The sequence below is a fragment of the Taudactylus pleione genome, unplaced genomic scaffold, assembly GCF_031769625.1.
Source record: "Taudactylus pleione unplaced genomic scaffold, aTauple2 ptg000086l, whole genome shotgun sequence".
NCBI classification, from domain to species: domain Eukaryota; kingdom Metazoa; phylum Chordata; class Amphibia; order Anura; family Myobatrachidae; genus Taudactylus; species Taudactylus pleione.
This window is the reverse complement of record NW_028284488.1, coordinates 20994250-21021899: the sequence shown is the minus strand read 5'-3', so window position 1 is coordinate 21021899 and position 27650 is coordinate 20994250. Positions and strand designations below refer to the sequence as shown.

At 45.0% G+C, this 27650-nt stretch overlaps 1 protein-coding gene across 2 annotated transcripts in view; it reads left to right on the top strand.

Moving 5' to 3' along the window:
• THAP9 (THAP domain containing 9) overlaps positions 1 to 27650 on the top strand; it is a 68011-nt gene that overhangs the window by 19669 nt on the left and 20692 nt on the right. For both annotated transcript variants that reach the window (XM_088468770.1, XM_088468771.1), the window contains exons 5-6: positions 3154 to 3361; positions 20530 to 20683. In XM_088468770.1, the coding sequence (XP_088324896.1) occupies positions 3154 to 3361; positions 20530 to 20683 (362 nt within the window). The remainder of the gene's footprint in view (positions 1 to 3153; positions 3362 to 20529; positions 20684 to 27650) is intronic.

Here is a 27650-nt window from a genome sequence, read left to right as displayed (position 1 = left end):
AAATCTGTAAACAAGTTAGCATAAGAAGACAAGTAAGCAGATATACAGTCAGGTGCATAAATATTGGGACATTGACAGAATTTTCACATTTTGGCCTCTATTCATCACTACAATGGCTTTGAAATGAAACAAACAAGATGTGCTTTAACTGCAGACTTTCAGATTTAATTTGAGGGTAATTACATCCAAATCAGGTGAATGGTGTAGGAATTACAACGGTTTCTATATGTGCCTCCCACTTTTTAAGGGGCCAAAAGTAATGGGACTATCAACTCAAAAGCTATTTCATGGACAGGTGTGGGCTATTCTCTCGTTATTTCATTATCAATTAAGCAGGTAAAATGTCTGGACTTGATTCTAGGTATGACATTTGCATTTGGAATCAGTTGCTGTCGACTCTCAATATGAGATCCAAAGAGCTGTCACTATCAGTGAAGCAAGCCATCATTAGGCTGAAAAATCAAAACAAACCCATCAGAGAGATAGCAAAAACATTAGGTGTGGCCAAATCAACTGTTTGGAACATTCTTAAAAAGAAAGAACGCATCGGAGAGCACAGCAACCCCAAAAGACCCGGAAGACCACGGAAAACAACTGTGGTGGATGACAGAAGAATTATTTCCCTGGTGAAGAAAAACCCTTTCACAACATTTGGCCAAATCAAGAACACTCCAAGAGGTAGGTGTATATGTGTCAAAGTCAACAATCAAGAGAAGACTTCACAAGAGTGAATATAGAGGGTTCACCACAGGATGTAAACCATTGGTGAGCCACAAAAACAGGAAGACCAGATTAGAGTTTGCCAAACAACATCTAAAAAAGCCATTACAGTTCTGGAACAACATCCTATGGACAGATGAGACAAAGATCAACTTGTACCAGAGTAATGGGAAGAGAAGAGTATGGAAAAGGAAATGAACTGCTCATGATCCAAAACATACCACCTCATCAGTGAAGCATGGTGGTGGTAGTGTCATGGCGTGGGCATGTATGGCTGCCAGTGGAACTGGTTCTATTGTATTTATTGATGATGTGACTGCTGACAAAAGCAGCAGAATTAATTCTGAAGTGTTTCGGGCAATATTATATGCTCATATTCAGTCAAATGCTTCAGAACTCATTGGACGGCGCTTCACAGTGCAGATAGACAATGACCCGAAGCATACTGCAAAAGCAACCAAATAGCTTTTTAAGGCTAAAAAGTGGAATGTTATGCAATGGCCAAGTTAATCCCGTGACCTGAATCCGATTGAGCATGCATTTCACTTGACGAAGACAAAACTGAAGGGAAAATGCCCCAAGAACAAGCAGGAACTGAAGACATTTGCAGTAGAGGCCTGGCAGAGCATCACCAGGGATGAAACCCAGTGTCTGGTGATGTCTATGCGTTCCAGACTTCAGGCTGTAATTGCCTGCAAAGGATTTGCAACAAAGTATTAAAAAATGAAGGTTAGATTTAGGATTGTTTAGTTTGTCCCATTACTTTTGGCCCCTTAAAATGTGGGAGGCACATATAGAAACCGTTGTAATTCCTACACCGTTCACCTGATTTGGATGTAATTACCCTCAAATTAAATCTGAAAGTCTGCAGTTAAAGCACATCTTGTTTGTTTCATTTCAAAGCCAGTGTGGTGGTGAATAGAGGCCAAAATATGAAAATTCTGTCAATGTCCCAATAGTTATGCACCTGACTGTAAATTATGTCAAGAAGATGTAAAATCAATATGAAACAGGACTAGTTGATGAGACAAGCTCAGGCACAGACTAACTTAACGGGCTATTTTTTTGAAGACCACATTAAGTAGTTGTAGATGGACGTTCATCCTTCAAGTAACTTGTCCATGGAATTCAGACTTTGGTGAAATTATCTGAAGTATCACGAATGATCGAGGTTATACGTTCCATCCTATAGGTGGACCAGACAGCATTAACGGTAGTGATCAGTGAGGGTGGGGCTGCTATTTTGCAGTGTGCGGCAATTTGACATTTAGCTGTATTCAGGATGTATTTAATAAGATTTTGTTGGGGGCGTGTGATATTAGGAATGGGACGAGAAAGTAAAGTGTATAAGGGGGAGTTTGGGATTTGTATGCCAACTATATCTCTAATCAGTTTACTGACTTTTAACCAGTATTGTTGAATATAAGGGCATGACCACCAGATATGCAGCAGGGTTCCCCGGTATCCACACTGTCACCAACAGAGCTCAGTAGAGGTGGGGTATATTGAGTTTAAGCGAGTGGGAACTAAATGCCATCGATGGTATAATTTATAGAAGTTTTCTTTAATTTGTTCTGAGAGTGAGCGTTTAGCTATTTCCTTTCTAATTGCGGTACACTCCTCAGGAGTCTCACCCTCCTCCCGTTCCCAAGCCTCTTCGTTTGTTTCCTACTGGGGTAGGTCATAGGGTAGCATTATTTGGTATATAGTGGAAATAAGACCCCTGGTTGAGTGATGATATTAGCAAAGCGACTCCGAGGGTGTCCTATTAGTAACTGACTGTGATTTTTTTTTTTAAGAGTTTGATAGAAGTGTCGAATTTGAAGAAGTTGATAAAATATTTTGTGAGGGAAAGAAAATCGAGATTGAAGGTCAGCAAATTCAGGAAAGGTATGAAGAGGGGCAATATCTAGAGGGAAAAGAATATTAGAGTGAGTCCAATGATGTCAGGAGCGGTGGTTCATGCCAGGAGGAAATGTTGGACACAGCGCTCACCTGGGCTTGTGACGTCGCTAATTGGTCCCTGGAGGATTTACAACATGTGGCATGGTACAGAGTCATGGTTCTAGGTGTTTCAGGCCTTCAGGCGAATGGTGTGGCCACGACATTCACCCGACATGAACCCAATCGAGCGTTTATGGGACATGGTGAAGAGGTCCATTTGCACCGAAGAGCCTTCATCTACAAATATCAGGGAGCTGTAAGAAGCTATCCAGGTAGCATGGATCAACATCCGAATCGATTCCACAACGATTTGCTGCACTTTGTTGGGCTAGAGGGTGTCCTACACAGTACTAGGCATCTATTCCATGACTTTTGGCACTTTAATGTATATGTGCATTCAGTGAGGGCAGAAGTGTGGCAATTGCATATTTTGTTAATGTGGATGTAAACCTTTGAATTTATTATCATGCACGTATTCTGTTGTTCTAGGATCACCCATATTTCATACCAGATATTGAAACACTGAAAAAGAAGTTGCAGGCATCAGAGGATTCAAGAGCCCACAAAGAGAAGGAACTTAGGAATGCAAAAGATAGAGAGAAGCGCTTACGCCAGACCTGTCTAAGTGTTTATCAGGAGCTCAATAAGAGAAATCTATTGAGCTCACAGCTTCTGGAAACGCTCCAGCCCTATGAAGGTAACAGGTGACATACAGGTGGTGACATTTAGTAAAGGAACTACACATCTCTATCAAGTTTCTATACAACATGATCTGCCCAAAATACTACACTATTATTTTATTGTTTGCTATTTAGGTGACTGGGCATTTTTCTTTACCATTAAATAAAAAAATAAAATAACTTAAATTAAGCAAAAACAGCTTACACAATAAATTAACATACAAAATAGGATCAAAAACAAATTTCAAATATGAGTTGAGGCAAAACAGTACATCGGTAATATAGAGAAAAAAATGTCCAACAAGAACAATGGTTCATTTGTATAGAAGCGATAACGAGTACTTTCAGTGGGGATGTAGTCAACCGGCAGCAGAGGATTAGGGTGCTGGAGGGTTAGGGTTAGGCTACGGGAGGGCATTAGGCATGCTGCTGCAAGTGCTGATGACGTTATGTCACCTGACCACCGGACCAGGAAGACATCATTGGAGCCACCAAACCAGGACAGTCACCTGTAGACCACCAGGGACAGTTTGGCGACATTCCAATCATGTCAACATTTTATCAGTGTCGACATGATGAATGTCAACCTGGTCACTGTCGACATTGTGAGCATGACCTGGTCATTGTTGACATTGCATTGATACTGCATGTCACCATTATGACCAGGTTGACCTTCTTTTATCGATATGAATGTACTGTAATGAAAATATACCACACCCCATTTAGCATGACAAAAGAAAAAACCTAGACCATATCTCTCCTATGTGAAATAAAAAGAGCAAAGTTACATTGAGGGCACAGAAATTGGGGGTCATTATCAGGTAGTTGTAGTGAGTACCTGGTGGTATGTTGAAAGGCGTTGAAGATATGATATCAGAGAGAGAGGCTTAGAATAGAGATGTAACTCTCCCAGGCTTAGTTTCTGTCCAGTCCATTTAAAAGATTTGAAAAGTTACGGTGGTATAACTGGATGTCAGGAGGAGTCTGCTAAATCCAATTCTGAAGGGTTGTTTTTTTTTTTGCCAGCAGCACTGATTGCTTCCATCAGCTTCTGCCTCTCCTGGAAACCCACTGACCCTCGGGATGTTGTCCCATAATGGCCCACTCCAAAGTTAAGGGGATAAAGTTAACCAAATTAGCTTTGGCGTGTCACTTGACTGCAAGCCAAAAGCCCCTAATCACTGGACATTTCCAGAGGCAGTAAAGCAAGTCGGCTGAATGTGATAAACATTTAGAACACGCGGGTGAGGATGACAAGCCCATGGTGAATCTCCGATGAGTGGTGAAAAATACTAATTGGGAAGCTATACTTAATTTTGCTATATGTCAATGTAATGTCTACTGCCATCAGCACTGGATAGATGACATAGATGTAATTGCTGACTTGGTAGATGACCTCAGCATTTCTGCATGTGATGGTCTAGTGTGAGAGTCTGATTCACTCCACTTTTTATCATTTTATTGGTCCTGGTTATCCTTAGGTCACAAGTGGCAATTCCTTTATGGATTTTAGTTATTGCAGATGCCATGCGACACAAGCTACCTTATTCTGATTACTCTATACTTCAAAATAAATTATTCAATTGTGCATAGTTTGAGCTGGACAAGCTAGAAGGTACAGCTCAGAATAACTATATCTGACAAGCTTTTTCCACTGTGCAATTAATGCTTTCTTTCAAATTGCTTTAGCTGTATTAAGTATATATTAATGACGTAAAGATAGATGGAAGGGTTTATTTAGAAAATAAAAGATTTCGCTGGATTAGAAAGAATATTATATTTAAGTGTTTGCTAGAATGTAGTGAACTGTTGAATTATAGACTATTGGAGCAAGAAGATTCTGCAGTACGGGAGCACACCTGGAAGCCACTACTAGGACACGTGCTAACAGCAGTGCCGGTGGTGATCGGACGCGCTCTCCATGCACGTATAGCTGACTGGCCATTAAAGATGATGTTGGCTGGAAGCAGGAAGATCATTCGGCTCAGGCCACCCAGCCTTCTGAAGGGATGCAGTCGGGAAACCGGCTGACTTGATCCCGACAGCCGGCTTCCCGACTGCTTTATTCTGGCGTGGGTTTAATGACAGGCGTCTATAGCTAGACGCCTGTCATTTTCCCGATGCCGGGAGACAGGCGCCCGGCATCACTACAAGCGGACAGCCGCGGGGGGGAGGGTTAGGTTTAGGGCACCCGGGGGGGACTTAGGGTAAGGCACCCCCCTGGGAGGGTTACGGTCAGGCTAGGGGGAGTTAGGGTTAGGCACCCCCCGGGGGACTTCGGTTTAGGCAGCGGGGAAGGGGGGGGTTAGGGTTAGGCACTTGGGGGGCAGGTTAGGGTTAGGCACCCCTAAGGAAGGTTAGGTTAGTTTTTACTTACCTCAGGACGTTTGGGATTTCCAGCGCTGCCGGGATCTGTTCAGCTGTCGGGCTGCCGCTGCCGGGAATCGATGCGGCCGGCGGTATTCCATACCGATTCCCTTCTGAAAGGGAGGGTGGTTGGATCTATTTAAACGATGGCTCCTCTCTACCGAAAGGGTCAGAGTAGTGGGCGGATGCACCCGGGGCCTTACCTTAATCAAAAGGGTTACGCACTGAGGTAAGGATGATCATCAGGCAATCTATAGAGATGCAGCAGATTATACAGTCCAGCACCTGAAAGTAGGATCTGTTAATGGCTGCTCTGAAGCCTCTCTATTCCCATTCCTGTCAGGGGCTTCACGTGGTTGGAGTCTAGGATAAGTAGTTTTTTATGTATATTTCTATTATTTATACTGTAGTTTTTTTTCTCTATGAATGCTGTGTAAATACTCAGTTTAATACTTATTTTTTGGAATTATTTCCTTATTTGTGTTTTGTAAAAAGTTTGAAAAATGGAAACTTTCCAAAACTAAACCTGGAGGAGGTAAAACTAGTTTGCATCATTTTTATACAGGTTGTTAGGTAGAAATACCTAGTGGCAACCTGCATGCTCGCTGTGCTGCCTGTGAGGAGGTTTGTGCTTTGCAACCCATTGCAGAGATTCCAGCAGGCTCTGTGGAGGAACTAGCTTCGGCTAGGTCATTAACTCTGTCTATAGCTTCATGTTATGAAAAAGGAACTATCTACTTTTGTGTCCAGTCAGATTAATATGGTAACAGATATCCAGATAGTTTCACCTAAGGTGGCCCAGGATGGGATCCAAATAGAGGTCCTTTTCTGTGTTATCTCGGTCTGGACCCGTAGGGTCCTCGGAAGTTCCATCATGAGCCAAATTACTGCATTAGGTGATAAGAAAACTGCATTAGGTGATAAGAAAACATCATGCTTTTAAGAGAGATCATTGTTTACCGCTGGGCTAAGAATGCGTAAGCGACCGTTAAGAAGCAGATTTTTTTTCTAAGTGATGTTTCTTCGGATGAGGAAGAACATCAGAAAGATTCTCAATGTGAAGACCTAGTGATGTAGAAAATTACTTGGCTAAATCTTGATAATAAATTTCAAATCCCTTGCAGATTTCCTTCTGTACACAGAAAAAAAGGAGATTTGCCCCCCAGCACACTGCAGCAAAAACAATACTTAAATCCTACATGATAATAGCGATTCAGAGGTATTAGTTACATACATTTGCAAATATATGAATAAGCGCCAGGCCAATCGTCAAGGCTCCTCTATACTGGCGTCCCTAGCATTAAGGGGTTCACGTCCGAGAAGCAAGGCACCCCAAAAAAATTCCAACCAAGGACCATCCCCAGGGCATCACACGAAAAGGGAAAAAGGTGATAGTGAAGTATAAAGAAAAGATGTGTAAGTATAAATCAATAAGTGTTAATGAAATGAGAAAGAATTAAAATGACATAAATAATATACAAACAAATAGAAAAGTGATAAAAGTATTCTATGTGAATTAAGTGGTGATGCCATGAGAAAGGCCCAGTCAGAACCCCCCCGGGGGCCCCACTCCCAAACGCTCACCCCAAAATAATTATTGCTACATAATAGTAGCACCCACTCTGGGTCATATAATTACAATTGATGTACTGCATGATAACAGTACATATAAAAGCTGAGAGCTAACTTACCTTGGAGGTACCCCAAAAAACCTCCACATGGCACTATAAGCATCAGCACATCCTCCTAATGCTGACTGCCTTCATGCCTCTCCAAACTTGCAAAAGAAATGGTAGTTGCTCAGATCAGCTTAATTGCATTTACAAGCACCTGTGTTATGCAATTAAGCTGATCTGAGCAACTACCATTTCTTTTGCAAGATTTCCTTCTGTGTATCCTGTACCACAAAGCAAAATAGTCTATACAGGACAGTCACTGAGAGTGGACCTTCCTGTAACTCGCTTATCTAAATCTATGGCTATCCCTATTCTAGACAGTGCCTTCTTAAGGGAAGGCTCAGACAGGAATTGCGAAAGCATTTTAAAATCAATTTATGTAGTCACAGGGCCATCATTGAGACCAGATTTATTTTGGCTTGGATAAGTAAGGCAATGGAAAAGTGGGCTGACCAGGTATCCAGTCAGACATATCCAAGTTCAACTATTATCTGTTGCAGAAGAGATTAAGATAGGCTCAGATTACTTGAGTAAAGCCGCTTTAGAGGTGTCTTTGTTAGAGTCTAATGGTGCGTACACACGCTATGATATGAACGATAGCGATATTGTTCAATGATATATCGGTCATATCGTTAATTTTTATGCAGTGAACGACCAACGATGCGCGTTCCCACATGAAATATAACTATATCTATGATCATCCGTACATGCAGGCCAACTTGCACGATATTGTCATCTTTGCCTGTTCAGAGATGTGGCCGGTTGACTTCACTGATAGATTTCTTTCAAACATATCTTTCAAGTCGTTTGTGGTACAGATCGTACTGTGTGTATGCAGCTAAGATTTCTGGATTAGCAATTGTGTCAAGGCGCATTTTATGGTTTAAATCATGAAATGCAGATTCTGAGACGATTAAATTTTTGGAAGACTTACCTTTTGAAGGAAAGCTTTTGTTTGGTCCAGATCTGGAGAACTGGATAAGAGAACTTCAGAGCCTATTGGTGGTAAAAGTTATTTAACTGTAGAAAATTCCTCTAAATCTAAGTTTCAGTCCTTTAGTCCACCCTTTAGACAAGGGGCAGTTGTCACCATCTTTCTGGGCCAGGGCCTTTTTAGGATGTTTTGCATGTAGAGGGAGACAGCCCAGTATAAGTAGGAAAGAGCCAGGGAAACGTGAGGTGCCTAGGCCCAGGATAAAAAAAAAAGACAGCATGACAAGAGGGGCATACACCTAGAGGTGTTTGTAGTGGGTGCTCTTCTTCTGTCATTCAAGGACCACTGGAGAATCTCTTCAGACAAATGGATGACAAGTATAATAGAAATATGTTATATCCTCAGTCTTTTGGGTCCATCACAGAAAAGATACTTATAAATAATATTTCCCAACAACAGTGTCTGGCTTTAGATCAATCAAATACTGCCCTGCACCAGAAAGTCACATTTCAGTGGGATTTTACACCAATCTGTTTCAAAAACCTAGATGGAATTCACAGGTCTATTTTTAAATCTAAGTATTTAAACACAAACTGCATATAGACAGATTCAGGATGGATTCATTAAGATCAGTCATAAATGGAATGGAGGTAAATGCGTTTTTGGCATGTATAGACATCAAAGATGCCTACCTCCACATGCTCTTTTAATTTTTGTTGAAGGAAAACTTTTTCAATTCAGGGCTCTCCCATTAGGCTTAACCACAGCCCCTCATATCTTAACAAAGTTTATGGCAGTCTGTGGGAGTAAATAAGGGTTGCCCCTTATTTAGACAATCTGTTTTCAAAGCAGATTCAGAACAGATTCTTTAAGTAGATTTTTTAATGGGGGTGAAAGTGCTAGTGTCCCACGTCTGGGTTATCAACTAGCAAAAATCAAATATGATTCCCAGTCAGCACATTAATTTTTTAGGTCTTTTTTTCAATATCCAATTAGCAAGGGAGTACCCAAAAGAAAATATCAGAGACATTCAAAAGCTAGTTAAAAAGATTTTGAAAGTCAGGAGTCCATTGGTTCTAAGGTGTATAAAGTTACTCGGAAAGATGGTGTTCTCGTTCAAAGTGGTCCACTGTGTTAAGACTGCATTCTTGGGTATAATATCAGCAGTCTTTATCCCAGGAATACAGAATTGGAAATCGGATTTTCTGAGTCACCAGTACGTTCTTACTGGGGAATGGTCTCTGCACCCAGATGTCTTCAACTGTCTGGTAAAACAGTTACGTTAACCAGATACAAATCTAATGTCTTCTCGGTTCAACAACAAAACAGCCAGGGTTTGTTGTAGATCCATGAACCTATTTAGCCTTTTTCATAGATGCAATGGTAGTACCATGGTGGTTCCAGCTAGCCTACATATTTTCCCCAATGGCAGTGCTCCCTTGAGTACTCAAAAAGATAAAGAAGGAAAGAATATGATCCTAGTAGTACCAGACTGGTCAAAAAGGTTTGGTAATCAATCAGATGTTCTAAACATGGCAGTTGGTCCACGGGTCAGGCTTCCAAGTCAAAGATCTGTTGTCACAAGGAACAATTTTATTTTTTTGTCAGGACATGCATTGGTTAAATTTAATGGCCTAGCTCTTGAACCGAAGATCTTAAAGAATAAAGGTTTCTCTGATGCAGTAATTCAGGATATGATTAGAGCCAGGAAAATAGTTTTTCTACTTCAGGGTCCATAGGCTATCCACAGGATACCTTGGAGTATAGGCGATGGTGGCAGACATCGGGCACCACAGAGTTAGTTTTCAGCCTCCCAGGATGCACTGGGGTTCTTTTCCTATACCCCGAGCCAGGGCAAATTAGTGTCGTAGGTGCCCGGCTCGGAGTCGGATCACCATATGCAGAGGGGGGCTGTAATGGCCCCTGAAGTTCTTTTCAAGGCAGCTTTGGCTGCACAAGATGAGCTGCACAGCATAGACAGTCATTACAGAAATCTATGCTGTTGCTCCTTCACCCCGCTGGACCAGAACGCTGGTACTGATCCAGGGATGCTGGTGGGTCTCCGGGGTCCCAGCTAGCGGGGACCCAGGAATACCTGACTGTGACCGGATGCAAGGGGATTTCAGGTAAGCGGCGGGTTCCCGCGGAGGGTACCCACCGATTTACAGTCCATGTTGTCCTCAGGCAGGGGGCTCCCTGCGGACAGGCTGCGCGAGGGGCCAGGTACAGATCCTGTGCCTTCCACTAGACCACCAGGGACGGTGGGCTGCAGCGGTGAGGATACTCTCCAGCGTCCCAGGGGTTAATAGCATGCCAGGGGAGCGCGCCTTCCCTGTCTAAACAACCGGCACCTCCCCCGCTGCACAGTGCCTCTCCATTGCAGTCTGGCTGCCTGTGTGAGCGCTCCTCCCCCGGACCCACCTCCTCCCAGCTCCTTGGCGGCCATTTTTAAAAAGTGTGCAAACGCTGCTGGACGCTTGATACAGGTGGCATCGCAGTCCGGATCCCCCCGTATACCTCTCCTCCAATAAGGTCAGAGTATGCAGTACTGTTTCCTACCAGGCTCTGTGTCTGTGTAGTTGATCATAGTGCTGGTAGTGCAGGGATTTATTTCTGCATTGTATGTGACTATATGCTAGCGCTGTCTGCCTGTACTTTCACTTCTAACTGTCAGCTATTTTACTATATCTGTTCTTCCTCTGCTAAAGCCCTTGCGGTGCGGTGTTGCAGGGTGTTCATTGCCTCACTGTAAGAGCATTTATCTGTGAGGGGAGTCACATACACACCTTTACTCATCATGTCTGAGAGTAAACGTGACTTTCCTCTTCAGCTAAAGTGTACCACATGTAATATACCATTAGCGGAGGGAGATGGGAATGCTGAGGGATTATGTAGGGCATGTTATCTCATATCATGCCCGATTTCTGTCACTGCGCCTGTGCAGGAACCGCCCTGGGCTTGTTTTGCTAAGGCACTTATAACACTTGTGGGCCAGCTGACGATGCCCCCTACGTTTCCCCAGATTGGGTTATCGCAGCAGGTGGTGGTCTCATCACCCATGCAGGGGTTCCCCAGGCAGTTGATGGTACCCCAGTGTCTCCCGCTTTCGCCACTCCAAGGTCTCGCAGGAGCCTGTGTGGGTGAATTCATTGTCCAATACGGTGCAGCACCTGACGGATGTTTTACAAGGGGAATCACCATTGCGGCCTACTAAGCGGACTTTAGTGTCTCAGATGGCTCAGTATGATGAGGATGAAATGACGTCTGATGACTGTGAGATTTTTGACTTTTCAGACCAAGAGCCCCTTCGTACTAAGGAGGCGGAGTCTAAGTCTAAAGTCTATGTACCTGGCCTTATACGGGCAGTCCGTGCGGCCTTGGATATTAAGGAAGAGGATCCCCCATGGCCAAATCCAAATACGCCTTCTTTAAGGATGTTAAGGGACATGCCACTGTATTTCCTCTTATCTGGTCAGTTAGTGGATCATTTAGAGGAGGCATGGAAAAATCCGGGTAAACGGTTCCAGCCTCAGAAACACTTGGCCTTTGCATACCCCTTTGTGGGTAATTATTTTTCCAAATGGGAAACCCCTCTACAGGTGGATACTCATGTCACACGCCTAGTGAGGAGCACAACATCGCCCATGCCCTCTATGTCCTCCTTGAAGGATGTTACGGATCGCAAGGTGGAAATATGCCTGAAATCCATTTATTCCCTTGATGGAGGGGCTTCCAGGCCGGCTATGGCCGTGTGCTGGGTGGCCAGAGCCATGGAGCGCTAGGCAGATAATCTGGAGGCGTCCCTGGACACTGACTCTCCAGCTGAGCAGGTGGAGTTAGTGGGCAATCTCAGAGACTCAGCCACATACATTAATGAGGTAGCCTTAGATATAGGTCTCCTCACTTCCAGAATCTCCTCGGCAGCAGTAGCGGCTCGCCGCTCCCTGTGGTTGCGCTCTTGGAAAGTGGATGCTGATTCCAAAAAGGGTTTGGAATGCTTGCCTTTTAATGGACAGGTCCTGTTTGGCCCTAATACGGATAAAATTGTGGCCACACTGGCAGCAGCTAAATCTGCATGTCTGCCATCGGCTACAGTCCCATCGGGGTCTGGGGCTTTGTCCTTTCGGCCTTATAGGGCCCAGGGTAAGTCCAAAACATAGTCCTTTCCGAGACAATCAGGGGCCAAGAAATCTGCCAAGCCAAAGAAGCAGGGTTGGAGTACAAGACGTCCTACTCCCAAGTCGGACGATAAACCTTCAGCCTGACGGGACGGGTCTCCCCTTGGGGGACCTCAGAGAGGGAGGCCGACTTCTTCAGTTCACCCAGTGCTGGTATCTGACCACCACGGACTCTTGGGTAAGAGAAGTGGCCTCTCGGGGGTATGCCCTCTCCTTCCGGTGAAGGCCTCCCAGCCAGTTTTTCACCACAGGCCTTCAGCCAGATCAAGACAAAGACCTGAAGTTCCTGGAAAGTGTTGCACTCTATGCTCCAGGCTGGAGTTATATTGCCTATTCCGTTGCCCCAGAGGGGAACGGGGTATTACTCAAATCTCTTTCTGGTACAGAAACCCAATGGGTCTTACCGGCCCATCCTCAAGTCCCTCAGCAAGTCCTTGAGGGTTCCTCGGTTCAGGATGGAGACCCTGCGTTCCATCATTTTGGCAATGGAGCCTGGGGATTTTATGGTGTTGCTGGATATTCAGGATGCTTACTTGCATATCCCCATTTTCTCAGCACACCAGAGTTTCCTCAGGTTTGCAGTGGTCGATCAACATTTCCAGTTTCAGGCACTGCCCTTTGGTCTGGCCACAGCACCTCGAGTGTTTACCAAAGTTATGGCAGTCATGGCAGCCCACCTGCGGATGCAGGGGGTTCGCTTGGTACCCTATCTGGACGACCTTCTGTTGTTGGCAGGGTCTCCAGAGATACTTCAGTGCCATCTGCAACTGACAATATCTGTGTTGCAGAATCACGGCTGGCTGATAAACTGGAAGAAGTCCTCCCTGGTTCCCTCACAGAGGATGTTCCATCTTGGAGCCCTGTTGGACTCCCAACATCAGAGGATCTTTGTGACGGAGGAAAAGATCTCTGCATTACAGGCAAAGGTATGCAGTTGCCTGCAGAGTCGCTGAGTGTCTATTCACTCGGCAATGAGATTACTGGGTTCCATGGTGTCGATGTTCGACATGGTGGAGTATGCCCAGTTTCACTCCAGACCTCTGCAGAAATTGATCCTCTCCAGATGCAATGGGTTGCCCCATCGGATAAAGACCCAGACAATAGTGCTTTCCCCGGAAGCACTATCTGTCTCTGGCCTGGTGGCAGCAGAAGGCTCACCTAAACAATGGACGCCCCTTTTGGATTGCGGACTGGGTCCTTCTGATGATGGACGCCAGTATCCGAGGCTGGGGAGCGGTGACTGGTCCACACTTGTTCCAGGGAATGTGGACACCAGCAGAATCTGTGCTTCCAATAAACATCTTGGAACTTCGGGCAGTATTCAAAGCTCTCCAGCAGGCAAGGCATGTTCTCCACGGAAAACCCGTACAGGTACGGTCGGACAACGCCACCACGGTGGCTTACGTAAATCGCCAAGGAGGAACCCGAAGTCAGGCGGCACTGACAGAGGTGTCCCGCATTCTAGCTTGGGTGGAAGGCAATCTATGTCAAAGGAAGAGAATATGACACAAGAGCTGTGGCGCTGTATATGATGTTACACAAATATAACTGTGCGAATGAGATATCTGTATACATAAATATGTCTAAATAACATCCTGAATGGTAACTTTCATGTTGAAATTTTTCTTTGATGAATTGGCGTACCCCAACTCACTTCTTCTCAAAGGTTGTGTAAACATATAAAGGTATTTTTCCTTATGGACAGCCTTTCAATGTAAACACTTTTTAAAAAGTTGCGTACCAAAACTCACACTGTATGGTATGAGTATGATCATATAACTGTTTCTTTCAAATGCTCATCTGGAATTTTCTTATGAAATGTGGGGGTACGTACCCCAACTTACGTGGAGTGATGAAATGATAATCCTATAAAGGTTTCTTTATTCTCCCCGACACTTTAGATCCTCCAAAGATATAAACCCATAAATTCCATGATAAAAAAGGGGTTTATTTTAATCAAGGTTCCAAAACAAGTTTCCACAAAAAAGGGGTAATAAATAACAATAAAAAACTAAAAGGTGCACATGAGGTACCATAGAAAATACATACAGTCCCAAAAAAAAAAAATCAAGAAAATGAAAAACATAAAAAGAAAATAAAAATGAAAAAAAATTCCTTCTGGTAGTGGCCCTGATTCAGAGCCGGACGCAAGTGGCTGCTCGTTCGCTCCGATCGATGTTTGCCCAACTGCGCATGCGTACGGATCGTAATACGCATGCGCGAACCACTCAGTGCGGCCGAAATTCATGTGCTCGCAAAATAGCGAATGCCTGATAATTTGAGAGACAGAAAGAGGCATATGTGGGTGGTAACAGGGGAAGGTGCTTGAAAACGGGGAGTGGAGATCCGATCGCAGGCGTGCTTAAAGGTCAAAACGGGCGTTTTATGGGTGTGCATATTTAAAACAGCAGCGTCATTGACCACGTCACTGGGTTCTTTTATAGCCAGAACTGCTCGCAAAATTGTGGTAGCAAAAACCAACCACAAGAATAGCGAGCAGTTCATACCCTGGTCGATGTACTCGATTAATCTAATAAATAGCGGACATGACGTAGGATGCGAGCGGCCAGGGGGCGTATTTTTCCAAAAAACGAACGCAAGTTTTGTTCGCTCGTTCAGACCTAGAGGCGTGAACAGACCACAAACAGCGAACGGTTCATTTGAATAGCCACCCCTTGTTTTAGAACGAACGACCGCAAATAGCGAGTGGCTCTGAATGAGGGCCAGTGTTACTCACACCTTCAGTAATATGTCAACGCGTTTCAGTCCTTTGGGACCTTTTTCAAGACATCTCCCTGCTATCTCGGCAGTGTTCATACCAGGAGTCCTCAACTGGGAAGCAGACTTTCTCAGCCGTCAAGATGTGCATCCAGGGGAATGGTCTCTTCACCAGGAGGTGTGTCAACTACTGGTGAACAAGTGGGGCCTTCCAGAGATAGACCTCATGGCCTCCCGACACAACAACAAACTGCCGGTGTACAGGTCAGAACAAGAGACACGGAGGCTCTTCTGGTAGACGCTCTGTCGGTCCGGTGGACCTTCCAGTTTGCGTACCTCTTCCCTCCGTTCTCCCTTCTTCCTCGAGTACTACGAAAATTCAAGCAAGAAGGTGGCACGCTCCTGCTGATAGCTTCAGTGTGGCCCAGACTTCACTGGTACTCAGATCTTCGGAGTCTCTCCATAGACACTCCGATGCTGTTGCCTTAATGTCCAGACCTGTTGTCTCAAGGTCCTTGCCATTACCCGGACCTGGGTCATCTGTCTTTGATGGCGTGGTTGTTGAGACTGTCCTTTTAAGGTCCAGGGGTTTTCCAGCTCTATAGTTAACACCATGCTCAGAGCTCGGAAGCCGGCTTCTGCAAGAATTTAGCACAAGGTGTGGCATACTTTCTTTGAATGGTGTTGCCCTAGAGGCTATGATCCTCAGGTGTTTAGGATATCCAGGGTTTTGGCTTTCCTACAGGCGGGCTTAGATCACGGTCTTCGCCTTGCTTCCCTGAAGGTGCAGGTTTCTGCCCTCTCAGTGTGGTTTCAGCGTAGGATTGTCCGCACCATTATGCAAGGTGTACTTCGCATTCAGCCTCCCTTTGTTCCACCAGTGGTTCCTTGGGATTTGGCTGTGGTCCTGAGGGCTCTCCAAGGACCACCATTTGAACCACTGGGCTCAGTGGATTTAAAATGGCTTACAGCTAAGACTGTGTTTCTTCTGGCCATTGCTTCGGCCAGAAGGGTGTCAGATTTGAGGGCTCTCTTGTCGCCCTCCCTTTCTGATTTTTCATAGGGATAGAGCGGTGCTTCGCACTCGCCCTGGTTTCCTACCTAAGGTGGTATCGAGTTTCCACTTTAATGAGGAAATTATAGTACCGTTCTTTAATTCCCCAGACCTCTCAGCTGGTGAGGCCTCCTTGGATGTGGTACGGGCTCTAAGGATTTATGTTGACCGTACCAATTAATTTTGGAAGTCGGACTCCTTGTTTATCCTCTATGGTTTCCGTAAGAAGGGTTGGACTGCCACTAAGCAAACTTTGGCAGGATGGATTCGCATGGCGATTTCTGAGGCTTACATACATGAGGGCCTTCCTGTACCATCCTCTGTTAAAGCTCATTCAACTCGTCTGTGGGTCCTTCATGGGCAGCTCGCCATGGTGCCTCTGCTGTTCAGCTTTGCAAGGCAGCCACGTGGTCTTCTGTCCATACCTTTGTGAGGTATTATGCATTTGATACCTTCGCCTCTCAGGATGCTTCCTTCAGGCGGCAGATTCTCCTTTCAGCACAGGAGCGTCCCCAACCTTAAAGGACACTGCTTTGGGACATCCCCAAGGTATCCTGTGGATACCCTATGGACCCTGAAGTAGAAAATATGAGATATTGTAAGAACTTACCCTTGTTATCTCTATTCTACGAAGTCCATAGGGTTCCTTAGGACTCCCGCTCTGCCGCATCCTGTGGAACCCTATGGACTTCGTAGAAGTAGAGATAACAAGGGTAAGTTCTTACCATATCTCATATTTTTTCAGAACACTATTATAGAGTTTGGAAAAATTATATAGCATGGTTTGATGAAGTGAAAGTTTTCTTCGTCTTTTTCCTTGCCAAAGGTTCTTTCTTTTCTTCAGGCGGGGCTAGATTGGGGACTTCGTTTAGGTTTCCTTAAGGTACAGATATTGGTTTTGTCAATTTATTTTCAAAGAACATTGGCTCTGATCCCATAGGTTAAGACCTTCTTACAAGGCGAGCTACCAAATGTGCATCCCATAGAGCCTTGAGATCTCAACCTTGTGTTGTCAGCATTTCAGTTACCACCTTCTGAACCTTTTGCACGAGATGGACTTTAAGTTTGTAACTTGGAAATTATATTTTCTTTTATCTATTTCATCTCTAGAAAATTTTTTGAATTTTAGTAATTAGGACAGTGTTAAGCACACTACCATCATTTCCACCTCAGGTGGTGTCTGCATTTCATCTTATTCCAAAAATTGTAATACCGACTTCTTTTAAGTCAAGTAAGACAACGGATCAGGGTCAGTTGTCTGTTAGATGTTTTGAGTGTTTTAAGTAAGTATCTGGAGAGCACAGCCAGTATAAGGAAAACTGATCCTTTATGATGCTAAGAAAAGAGGTTGGCTAACATCTAAGCAGACTATAGCCAGATGGATTAGGGCATCGATTCAGAATGCATATCAGGGAGCTAAACGACCTGTTCCAGCTAGGATTTCTGCTCATTCTACTTGCTTTGTTGGAACTTCGTGGGCAGTGTGTCATGGAGCTTCTGCAGAGTAGTTATGTAGAGCACCTAAATGTTCATCAAATTTTGAAGATTTCATGACATCCAAGGATGCTTCTGTTGAATGGAAAGTATTGCATTAGGCCAAGTCTGAGCTTGCCCTCCCCTGGGGCAGCTTTTGTTCATCCCCATGGTCAAGCAGTGGGGGATGTAATCTGGAAGCCAATGGTCTAAATGCCGACCGCCGGCTTCCAGACTACTTAATCTCGGCGAGGGTTGAATGACAGGTGTCTAAATCTAGACACCTGTCATTTTACAGACGCTGGGAGACCGGCGCCCGGCACCCCGATCGAAGTGATGCCGGGCGCCCCCTGGGGGAGGTTAGGGTTAGGCACCCCCCAGGGGACTTAGGTTTAGCCAGCGGGAAAGGGGGGTTAGGTTTAGGCACTTGGGGGGGGGGTTAGGGTTAGGCATGGGGGGGAGGTTAGGGGGGTTAAGTTAGTTGATACTTACCTTTAGGACTATCGGGATTTCCTCCTTTGTCGGGCAGCCGCTGTCGGGAATTGCCATGCGGCCGGCGGTAATACATATCACACCCAGCAGTGGACCCTGGATGGAGGAAGGAGAAAATAAGATTTTAGGTACTTATCAGAAATCTCTTTCTCCGAGTCCATCTGGGGAACACTGCGTTCAATACCTTATGTTGTTATGGGTGAGAATGTGTATTTTCTGTCCATATTCTTCTTCAGCCTACATTTGGAGCTTTTTAAGTTTAAACTAAGGAAAGGGTTGGACGGCAGGAGCTTTTCTACTAGAAAATGTAACTTGTTAAATGGTCATGCAGTCTCCCCCAGATGGATTTGGAGAAAGAACGGTAAATACAAAAAATCTTAGTTTCTTAAGTTTTGGTCTTGCCAATAATTGAGATGTTAACTTCAGCATTGGAAAGTTTTCAACATGTATTTTTATTTGTGTAAAAAAAAATTAAAAGCTAGAATAGTTCAATAGTTTCCAGTGTTCCAAACAGAAATCAACTCTTATATTAATATTATTGATTCCGTTTTTGTATCTGGTTAACAATACAGGATGTTCAAATACAAAGCAATAATCGCACATGACAAATTTTGTGGGTCATGTGCCCTCTTCATCAGAATGAGGTACTTTATCGGTACAGATTGCAGCGGGTGTCTGTACTTTATTCAGTAACTTTCTGTATTTCATAGTTTTGTCTGTGCTGGAATGAAATAGTTGATTTATTCCCATTGTGTCGACTGGCTCCTGAATAGGTATCCGCTGTCACTATACAATTATCGATTGCTCTCACTAGACATTAAGTTGGATACTTTGTGGAAATATTGGAATGGTTTATTCTTATAACTGCTCTTTATAAAAACATGGCAGCAGTACAAGAGAAAGCAGATTATGGGGGTATCCAATTAGCCCCGATATTTTTTGCAGAAAATCAGTGGTTTTCGACTATTTTTTTTTCATCCTATCCTATTTGTTTTCGGGAGATAATGGATCTATACGTTTTCGCCATTGCGCTGGCGAGAAAACAGCACTTTTCGGGGATTATTTTTCGGGACACATCAGGTCCCCCCCCAGAAATTCCCAAATAAGTGCCAAGCGTCGGGTCGGACTTCGGGGCTCATTGGATAACCTCGGGGGGATACATTAACACCCGAACAATGTTCAGGGCTAATTGGATACCGCCCTATGTTGTTGAAAAAAATGCTGTAGTGTCTTTCAAATTTTTTTTTTTTGAAAATTAATTATTTACTTAATAATGTGTACAATGTGATTAAGTAACGTTTAATTTCACCCTCCAACTTCTCCCCACTTGTCGCCTCCTCTTAGCATGTAATCTCTCATGGGCAGGGCCTTCCTTCCTAATTTTCAGCTCTAGCACTATATTTACTTCCACTGCCCCTTGTCCTCTAGTTCCTTTCAGTGACTCTGGGCCTGATTCAGCAAGGATCGCAATTACAAAGGCAGCTTTGCAATTGTGATCCTTGCAATAATACAAATGCTGCAGGCGGTGTATGACACCCCATGCTGCATTTGCATTCCCAGCACTGCGACTGAGGTCGCAGGCTGGGATCACCATCGCGACCATCGGTGGTAGTTTAATGGACGGCGCCAGACTGGCCAGTTTGCGAACCCAGCAGACTGTGTACGTTCACGCAGTCCCTGGGCTGGCCACTCCCGGAAAACGGTGGGAATGACCCCCGCCCCTTAAATGCCTATGCCTGTCAATCAGGCAGAGGCATTCAAGGGCTTGCGTGCGTCTTAGCAGGACCCACATGCGCACACACATGGGAACCTGCGAGGAATTTGTGTGCACTGCTGAATCAGGCCCTCTGTCTCTATGTGCTCTCCCTTACTAGGTACAGTCTCATTGAGTGCTGAACTGCCTTCCCATACCCGTGACTCACCTTGACTTGCCTGTCAAGATACAGTGAATTACCTGATCCTTGCCCTTGTATGCATTCTATTTCGTTTGCCAGTTTATTACACTGTATTGTACCAAAGATATGCTAAGATAACTTATATGCAAAGATAAGTTAGTAATGTGGGAATAGTGTGCAAATCTTTCTACAGCTCTTTTTGTTAGTATTATAGCAGATTAGGTATGATGAATAATATTATAATGCCAAAAATGTTGTATGGACCTGGATGCATAGTGATAAATCATGATTTAAATATGCAAATGCACATTTACATTGGTATAAAAGCAATACACCTTAGCTGAATATTGTACTGAAAGAGTATACATATCTGTAACACTAGCATTTGATTTCACTAGAGATTCCGCTGGAACTATTTAAAAAGCCTGAATCGGAGTACTCTGCCCAGCAGCGCCTGTTTTCTCTGACTTTACAATTGAATGATCCTCTGTCATACAGATACCTTAAGAAGGAAATGAAACTGCCCCTACCAGGGCCAGGAAGACTCCGACAGTGAGTATGCATTATTCAGGAGCTTTTCAGGGCTTTGTAATTGCATAATCCCATTGTGATTAGTAAATATAATCTTTCTTCTTCCTCCGCTATCGGGGCACAGGGAAGACACTTTAATGAAATTACCCTCAAGCCCAGGCTCCTCTCCTCTATACCCCGCCCCCAGCCAGAGGCCATCAGTTTGAGTTTGGTGCCGACAGGAGCTGGGTACCAGTTTATAGGGGGGCTGCTTTAGGTGGTCCCACGCAGTTTATTTTATAGTAATTTTCACTGAGGTAGCAGTGTAAGGCGTCCAATAGGACGCCCCCAGTGTCGCCCCAGCTCCGGTGGCCACAGCACTGGCGATTGGGTCAGTGACTTTGGCTGCGGACTCCTACACATCCGCAGCCGGCGCTCACCGGGGACAAGGTAAGACTGCTCCCTGCATGTGCTTTCACCGCCAGTGCAGGAGACTTCCGGCGGTGCTAGCAGTAGGGGCGTCCCAGTCTACCGCACTTCCCACTAGACCACCAGGGATTACTATATGGAGCAGGAGCTGCTTAATAGCAGCAGTGGCCATTGTCCCTGGGGTTATGTCAAACGGGAAGCAGGTGCTTCCCTGTTAGCCCCTCCCCCCAACCCTCAGGTGTGCTTTCTATCTGCAGCAAGTAAGCCCCCGGCAGATCCTCCCTTCTTTCCTCCTTCCCCTAGACGCAGAGGTGCCATTTTACAGCATGGCCTGCCTCAGCGCTGGAGAGAGAAGCTGGGCTCCAGTCTCTTCTCATAGCCTGCTCCCAGCAGCTGTGCTAGATAAATTGCTCCTTCCTGCTACTTAAGCTGGATTGATGAGCTGCTTTACCCCACATTTCTGCACTGAGTGGTCTGTGTGCATGTGAGTAAGTGTACTTTACCTGTGTGTCTGTACCTGCTGTGGTTACTTGTCACTGAGGGAACATCTCTTGCAGGGGTGAGTGCAGCTTAGACCCTTTTTGCTTCACATACCCTCACTTCGTATTTGGGTGTGTGGGGATTTCTGCGACTCTCAAGATGTCCAAAAATAAGACTGCGCACATGTAAAAAGTGTTTTGCAGTCATTTCTCCTCAGGATCCAGAGCACAATGTCCTGTGTGTCAGTTATTTTGGGGCTCTGCAAGAGGCGGTTGCGCCCATGGATTCTAGTCAAGAACCCGGCTTGGGCGTCAAGGCTGACTCAGGTAATGTCACAGCTTGTAGACCGTATGGCAGTTCCAGTGCCGCCTGTCCCTGTCACTGTGCCACAGCTTCCCATGGCAGAGCCACCCTGGATGCAGACTTTTGGTCAGTCAGTCCAGGAGTTGGCTCAGGTTTTCACATCCTTTCAGCACATGCTAGATAAGGATAGGGCTCCTAGATGTAGGTCTGCTCCACACGAAAGCTCCACTCCATTTCAGGCGGAGGTTTGGATTCAGAGATGTCTTCAGATGGCGAGGCTAGCTTTCCATGACCTCAGATGTGGAGACGTCTTCTGTCCCAGAGGAAGCTATGTCCCCAGTGGATGTTGAGGCTCTTATCAGAGTAGTAAAATCTATTCTTCTAGTGGACAACTCAGAGAATCCTCCTAGATCCAAGGCACCTATTTTTAAGAGACAGAAAAAGACAGTGGTGGAATTTCTGTCTTCAGCACAGCTAAAAGACCTCCTGGGCGAGGCATGGACTCACCCTAGTAGATGCTTTCAGATTTCCAAGAGGATTGCTATCTTCTACCTTCTCCCATCTGACAGTAGATATAACAAAGAAAAATTTGTAGTCCCACAGAAATAAAATGTTATATTTTATTAAAATTCAAACAGTGTTAAGTATTCACCTTTCAATTAAAATAGTACAATATCTCATTGGATAAACAATACGGTATCCGAATACATTAGACTAGAACATATTTACATTATCAAGCAATCTGGAAAACTGCAACAAATATACACAAAGTCTTCACCATAAAAAAGATTTTTTTGGTTTTCCGGGTCATGATGGGCCTTATGTTGTGTACCCAATGGAAGTCGACAAAGATCTGTATCTGCCTTGTTGTGCCAGACAGACATGCTCATCCTCCACGATCTACACTAGTGCCGCTAATACTCAACGCATTTCCGTGTCATTAGACACCTTTGTCAGGAGCATGTGTACCCGCAGCTACAATGAAGATACCTGGGTGAGTGTCATGATTACATTCAGAGACACTCCCGGTCAGTCGCCTGTCTCTAACTGCTTAGCGGAACAAGTCCCGAACACAGACTCAAGGGGACCAATTACCCGTAGCAACATGGAAATATCTGAGTGAATATTTCATCTTCACCATCCGCTATTCCTGCAAACCCGGGAGCATGGCGCTACTTACTTGGGAAGCTGCCTGCCATTAAGAACAGAGATCGCCACTCCATGCTACATTACCAATATACAAACGGATTTACAGCATACAGCCCCGGGGGCTCTCTGAGAACAGCAGTCGTAAGTAGCCCTTATACAAGGCGACTTTCATTCAATTATGCTTATATTGAGACTGTATTTCAAAAGTCTGACACTATATCCAGCTGCGCTAATTACAGATATATCTTCACAACCATCCCAGTACACCAAAAGGTCTTTTTTATGGTGAATACTTTGTAAATAAATAAATATATATATATTTATTATAATGTTGCAGTTTTCCAGCTTGCTTGATAGTGTAAATCTGTTTTAGTCTAATGTATTTGGATACCGTATTGTTTATCCAATGAGATATTGTACTATTTTATATTGTAGTATAATTGTAAGGTGAAAACTTATCACTGTTTGAATTTTAATAAAATATTAAATTTTATTTCTGTAGGACTACAAGTATTTTGCAACCAATTTTTTATTTGTTATATTACCTTGAAGAATTGTCAGTTTCTTCTTAATTGGCAGTTGCACTCAATTACTAGGTTAACCCTGATAGCGCTGAGCGTCAGCATACATATCTCTTTTTACATCTGACTATAGAGTTTCTACAGTCGAATGGATAATCAGTTGGAAGGAATCCATGCTATCTCCGTCCCAGCCTTGTTGGACTCCAAGGCTCAGAGAATCTTCCTCCGGACAAGATCGTCACCTTACAAACCAGAATACGCTCCTTTCTCAGTCAGCGTCGGGTGTCCATACACTTGTGCATGCAGATTCTGGGGTCCTTGGTCTCAACGTTTGCAATGGTGGAGTACGGTAAATTCCATTTCCGGCCTCTCCAAAGGGTCATTCTACAGCGATGGATCAACTAATGCCCGAACCTCAAGGCTCAGACTCTCATTCTTCCTCAGGAGGTGTCTATTCCTACTGCGGTGGCTCCAATGCTCCCATCTGGAAAAGGGCCGCCCCCTTTTGGATCCAGGACTGGATCCTTCTTACAACCAATGCAAGCCTTTCGGGGGTGGTGGTCGGTAACTTGTCACCTAACCTTTCAGGGCCATTGGATGCGTCAGGAGAGCCAGCTTTCTATCAACATCCTGGAACTTCGTGCAGTATACAGAGCCCCATGTCAGGCACAGCACCTCCTGCAGGGACGTCCGGTAAAGGTACAGTCGTACAATGCCACAGCAGTGGCCTACATCAACCACCAGGGCGGCACTCGCAGTCAGGGAGCCATGCAGGAAGTCGGCTGCATTTTTCGCTGGACGGAACATTATCTTCCAGCACTGTCCGCGGTCTTCATCCCAGGAGTTCAGAATTGGAAGCGGACCTAAGTCGTCAGGATGTTCATGCAGGCGAGTGGGTGCTGCATCCAAACGTCTTCAAGCTACTGGTCCGCCGTTGGGGCCTACCGGACATTGACATGATGGCATCTTGTCACAGTCATCAGCTACCCAGATACTGCACCCTCACCATGGATCCTTTGACCTTCCCCCTGATTTATGTCTTCCTTACCGATGTCAATGATTCCTCGGGTTCTCCGCAAGTTCAAGCTGGAGGGAGGCACCTTGATCCTGGTGGCACCGGATTAGCCTCAGCATGTGTGGTACGCAGATCTTCTGGGCCTCTCTGTCGATGCCCCACTGCGTCTTCCTTTGCGTCCGGACCTTTTGTCCCAAGGCCCATATCTTCATCCCGATCTGGTCTGTCTCGCTTTGAAGGGGTGGCTCTTGAGACATCCATTCTAAAAGCAAAAGTATTTCCAGGAGGGTCATTCAGACCATGCTACAGGCTAGGAAGCCTTCGCCACGCGTTTATCACCTGGTTTGGCGTACCTATTTTTAGTGGTGTTCGACTAGGGGTCTTAACCCCAGGTCTTTCCGCCTTTCCCATGTCCTTTCCTTTCTGCAGACAGGCCTGGATTGGGCCTTCGGCTCTCGTCCTTGAAGGTCCAGGTTTCTGCCTTGTCTCTTCTTTTCCAGAGACAGATAGCTCTGCTCCCGGAAGTGAGAACTTTTTTTCAGGGAGTCCTCCATGTTCAGCCACCGTTCGTGTCTTCCGTGGCTCCCTGGGACTTGTCTTTAGTTCTCCGAGCTCTCCAGTTGGCTCCATTTGAGCCATTACAGACGGGAGAATTGTGCTGACTCACGTGGAAAACTGTTTTTCTACTAGCCATCGCGTCGGCCTGGATGGTGTCGAATTTGAGCACCCTATCATGTTGCTCCCCATTCCTTGTCTTCCATTCAGACAGGGCTGTGCTGTGGACTCGCCTGAGTTACCTTCCCAAGGTGGTATCCCACTTCCACATTAATGAGGAGATTGTGGCACCTGCGTTCCAGACTACGGATTCTTCTCAACCAAAAGCTTCCTTGGATGTCCTTCCTTGGCTTTCTACGGCTATACGTCAAAAAGACCAGGGAGATTCGCAAGTAGGATTCTTTATTTGTCTTATATGACATTCATAAGAGGGGCTGGCTGGACCTAAGCAGACCTTGCCCTGCTGGCTTCACTCGCCAGGCATACTCCTTGGTGAGCCTTCCTACCCCTGACGGCCCATTCCCCCCGGTCAGTGGGGAATTCTTGGGCAGCGTGCTGTGGGGTTTCTGCTGAACAGCTCTGTATGGCCGCCACGTGGTCATCTGCTCATACCTTTATCAGGTTTTATGCTTTCGAAACTTTTGCGTTCTCGGACGCCGCCTTCGGACGTTCTGTGCTCACGGCAGCTCAGGAGCTTCTCCGCTCTTAGGAGACAGCTTGGGAATGTCCCAGTGTCATCCCTGTGCCCCCTAGTGGAGGAAGAAGAAAAGAAAACTTAAGTACTTATCTGTTAAGTCTTTTTTTTCGATCCCATAGGGGGCACTGGGCGCCCACCCTGACGTACCTGTCTGCTGCGGGGTGTTTCCTTTGTGACCGGCTGTACATGGTGTGTATTGTTCTGTATTCCTTCTACTCTGCCTTGCTTCTGCCGTGGGCTTGCAAACTAAACTGATGGCCTCTGGCTGGGGGTGCGGTATAGAGGAGAGGAGCCTGGGTTGTGGGTAATTTCATTAGCTATTTGGTGCCCAGACTCTCCTCTGGCTCTGTGACACTGATTCCCTTCATGAGGAAAAAGACTCCTCCTGAAGGGAATCAATGTCACATTAGTAACATAAAAGATAACGATTCATTAAAAGTGTTATATAAGTTAATAAAATTGTTTTAAGCTATAGAATTATTGCCATCATTAAATTCACAGAAAACTTATTTAAAAAAAAGTAAAACCTTTATTAAACAGGACCCTTTTCGATCTCTCTTTCGCTTTCATTGAATTTTGGGACACTTGAGGCACTTTGTTGTATAGTGTGTGGAGCAGGATCTTGGACACTTTTAAAATTAGCTCCAAAATCTCAATCTCCTCCCACTCTATATCTTGGAAATCCATTGGAATTTATTTTTACAAGTGCATGCCGTACCTGGGGACTGTATAGATTAGAATGTCTGCCTTTTACAGTCACTGTTAGATAGAACTCTGCCTCTTGCACCATCCGCCCAGCACAGCATCGGAGGCACTATGGTAAGGTGAGCACGTACCATAAAGCAGACCTCTTTGTTTTTGTTATTACACAGTTTTGTTTTATTACTGTTCTATTACTGTTTTGTATCCAATTGTAAATCGCAAATGAGTATTCTTGAGTTTTAGAAATAAATGCTAATAAATAAATGTTATTAATTGATGAACCAGATCTCATATAGGCATCTATCACTTTTTCCTCTCCTCTATGAGTAGAAAGTATGAGAGTCACTGTCTAAGGGGTCCATATACTAAGCCTTGTAGAGAGAGAAAGTGGACAGAGATAAAGTACCAACCAATCAGCTCCTAACTGTCACATTACAGGCTGTTTGAAAAATGATTGGTTGGTACTTTATCTCCGTCCACTTTCTCTCTTCAAGGCTTAGTACATAGACACCATAGTGGGAGTATCTCACAGCACTACTGTACCGAATCCATATTCTTTGGTCCTGATGCACAGTAGTGTTCATTCTAGAGAAAGGGCACTCTATCACGCGTGTAAAAAGAGGGCGTGACCATGAGATGCCTGGCACTTATAGACATGCCGGGCTGCCCCCAAGCTCTCCCTCCTCTGTGAATATATGCGGGGCGTATGTGTCCGGCATCTGTTGACCGGCGGTGATCGCTACACCGCATTTTTCCTCACCCGCGGGACACTGCAGCCCGCGGGTGGGGTCGGCACCCAGCAGGTTGTTTTAGCAAGGCGCCGCCAAAAGGGCAGGATGCATTCTGCCCTTTTTAAAATGTCTAGCGGGAACGCTAGACGGCATGGGTAGGATAGCTGAGACCGCAATTAAGTCCCTTAAACCACACTTATTATGATAGTGGGGAGCGGGTACTGATAACTGAGTGCAGAGGCGGCTTCGATGCCACAACCACGCCACCTTCATCCCTGGTGCACCATAGGAATGCACACAACAATAGGATGTAGCCACTGTCCTTACATAAGCAAATGTAAAATTATAGGCTATAGACACGCTTACCAATTCCACAATATTTAAATAATTTAATCAAATAATAAAACTGCATAAAATAGTTTATCAA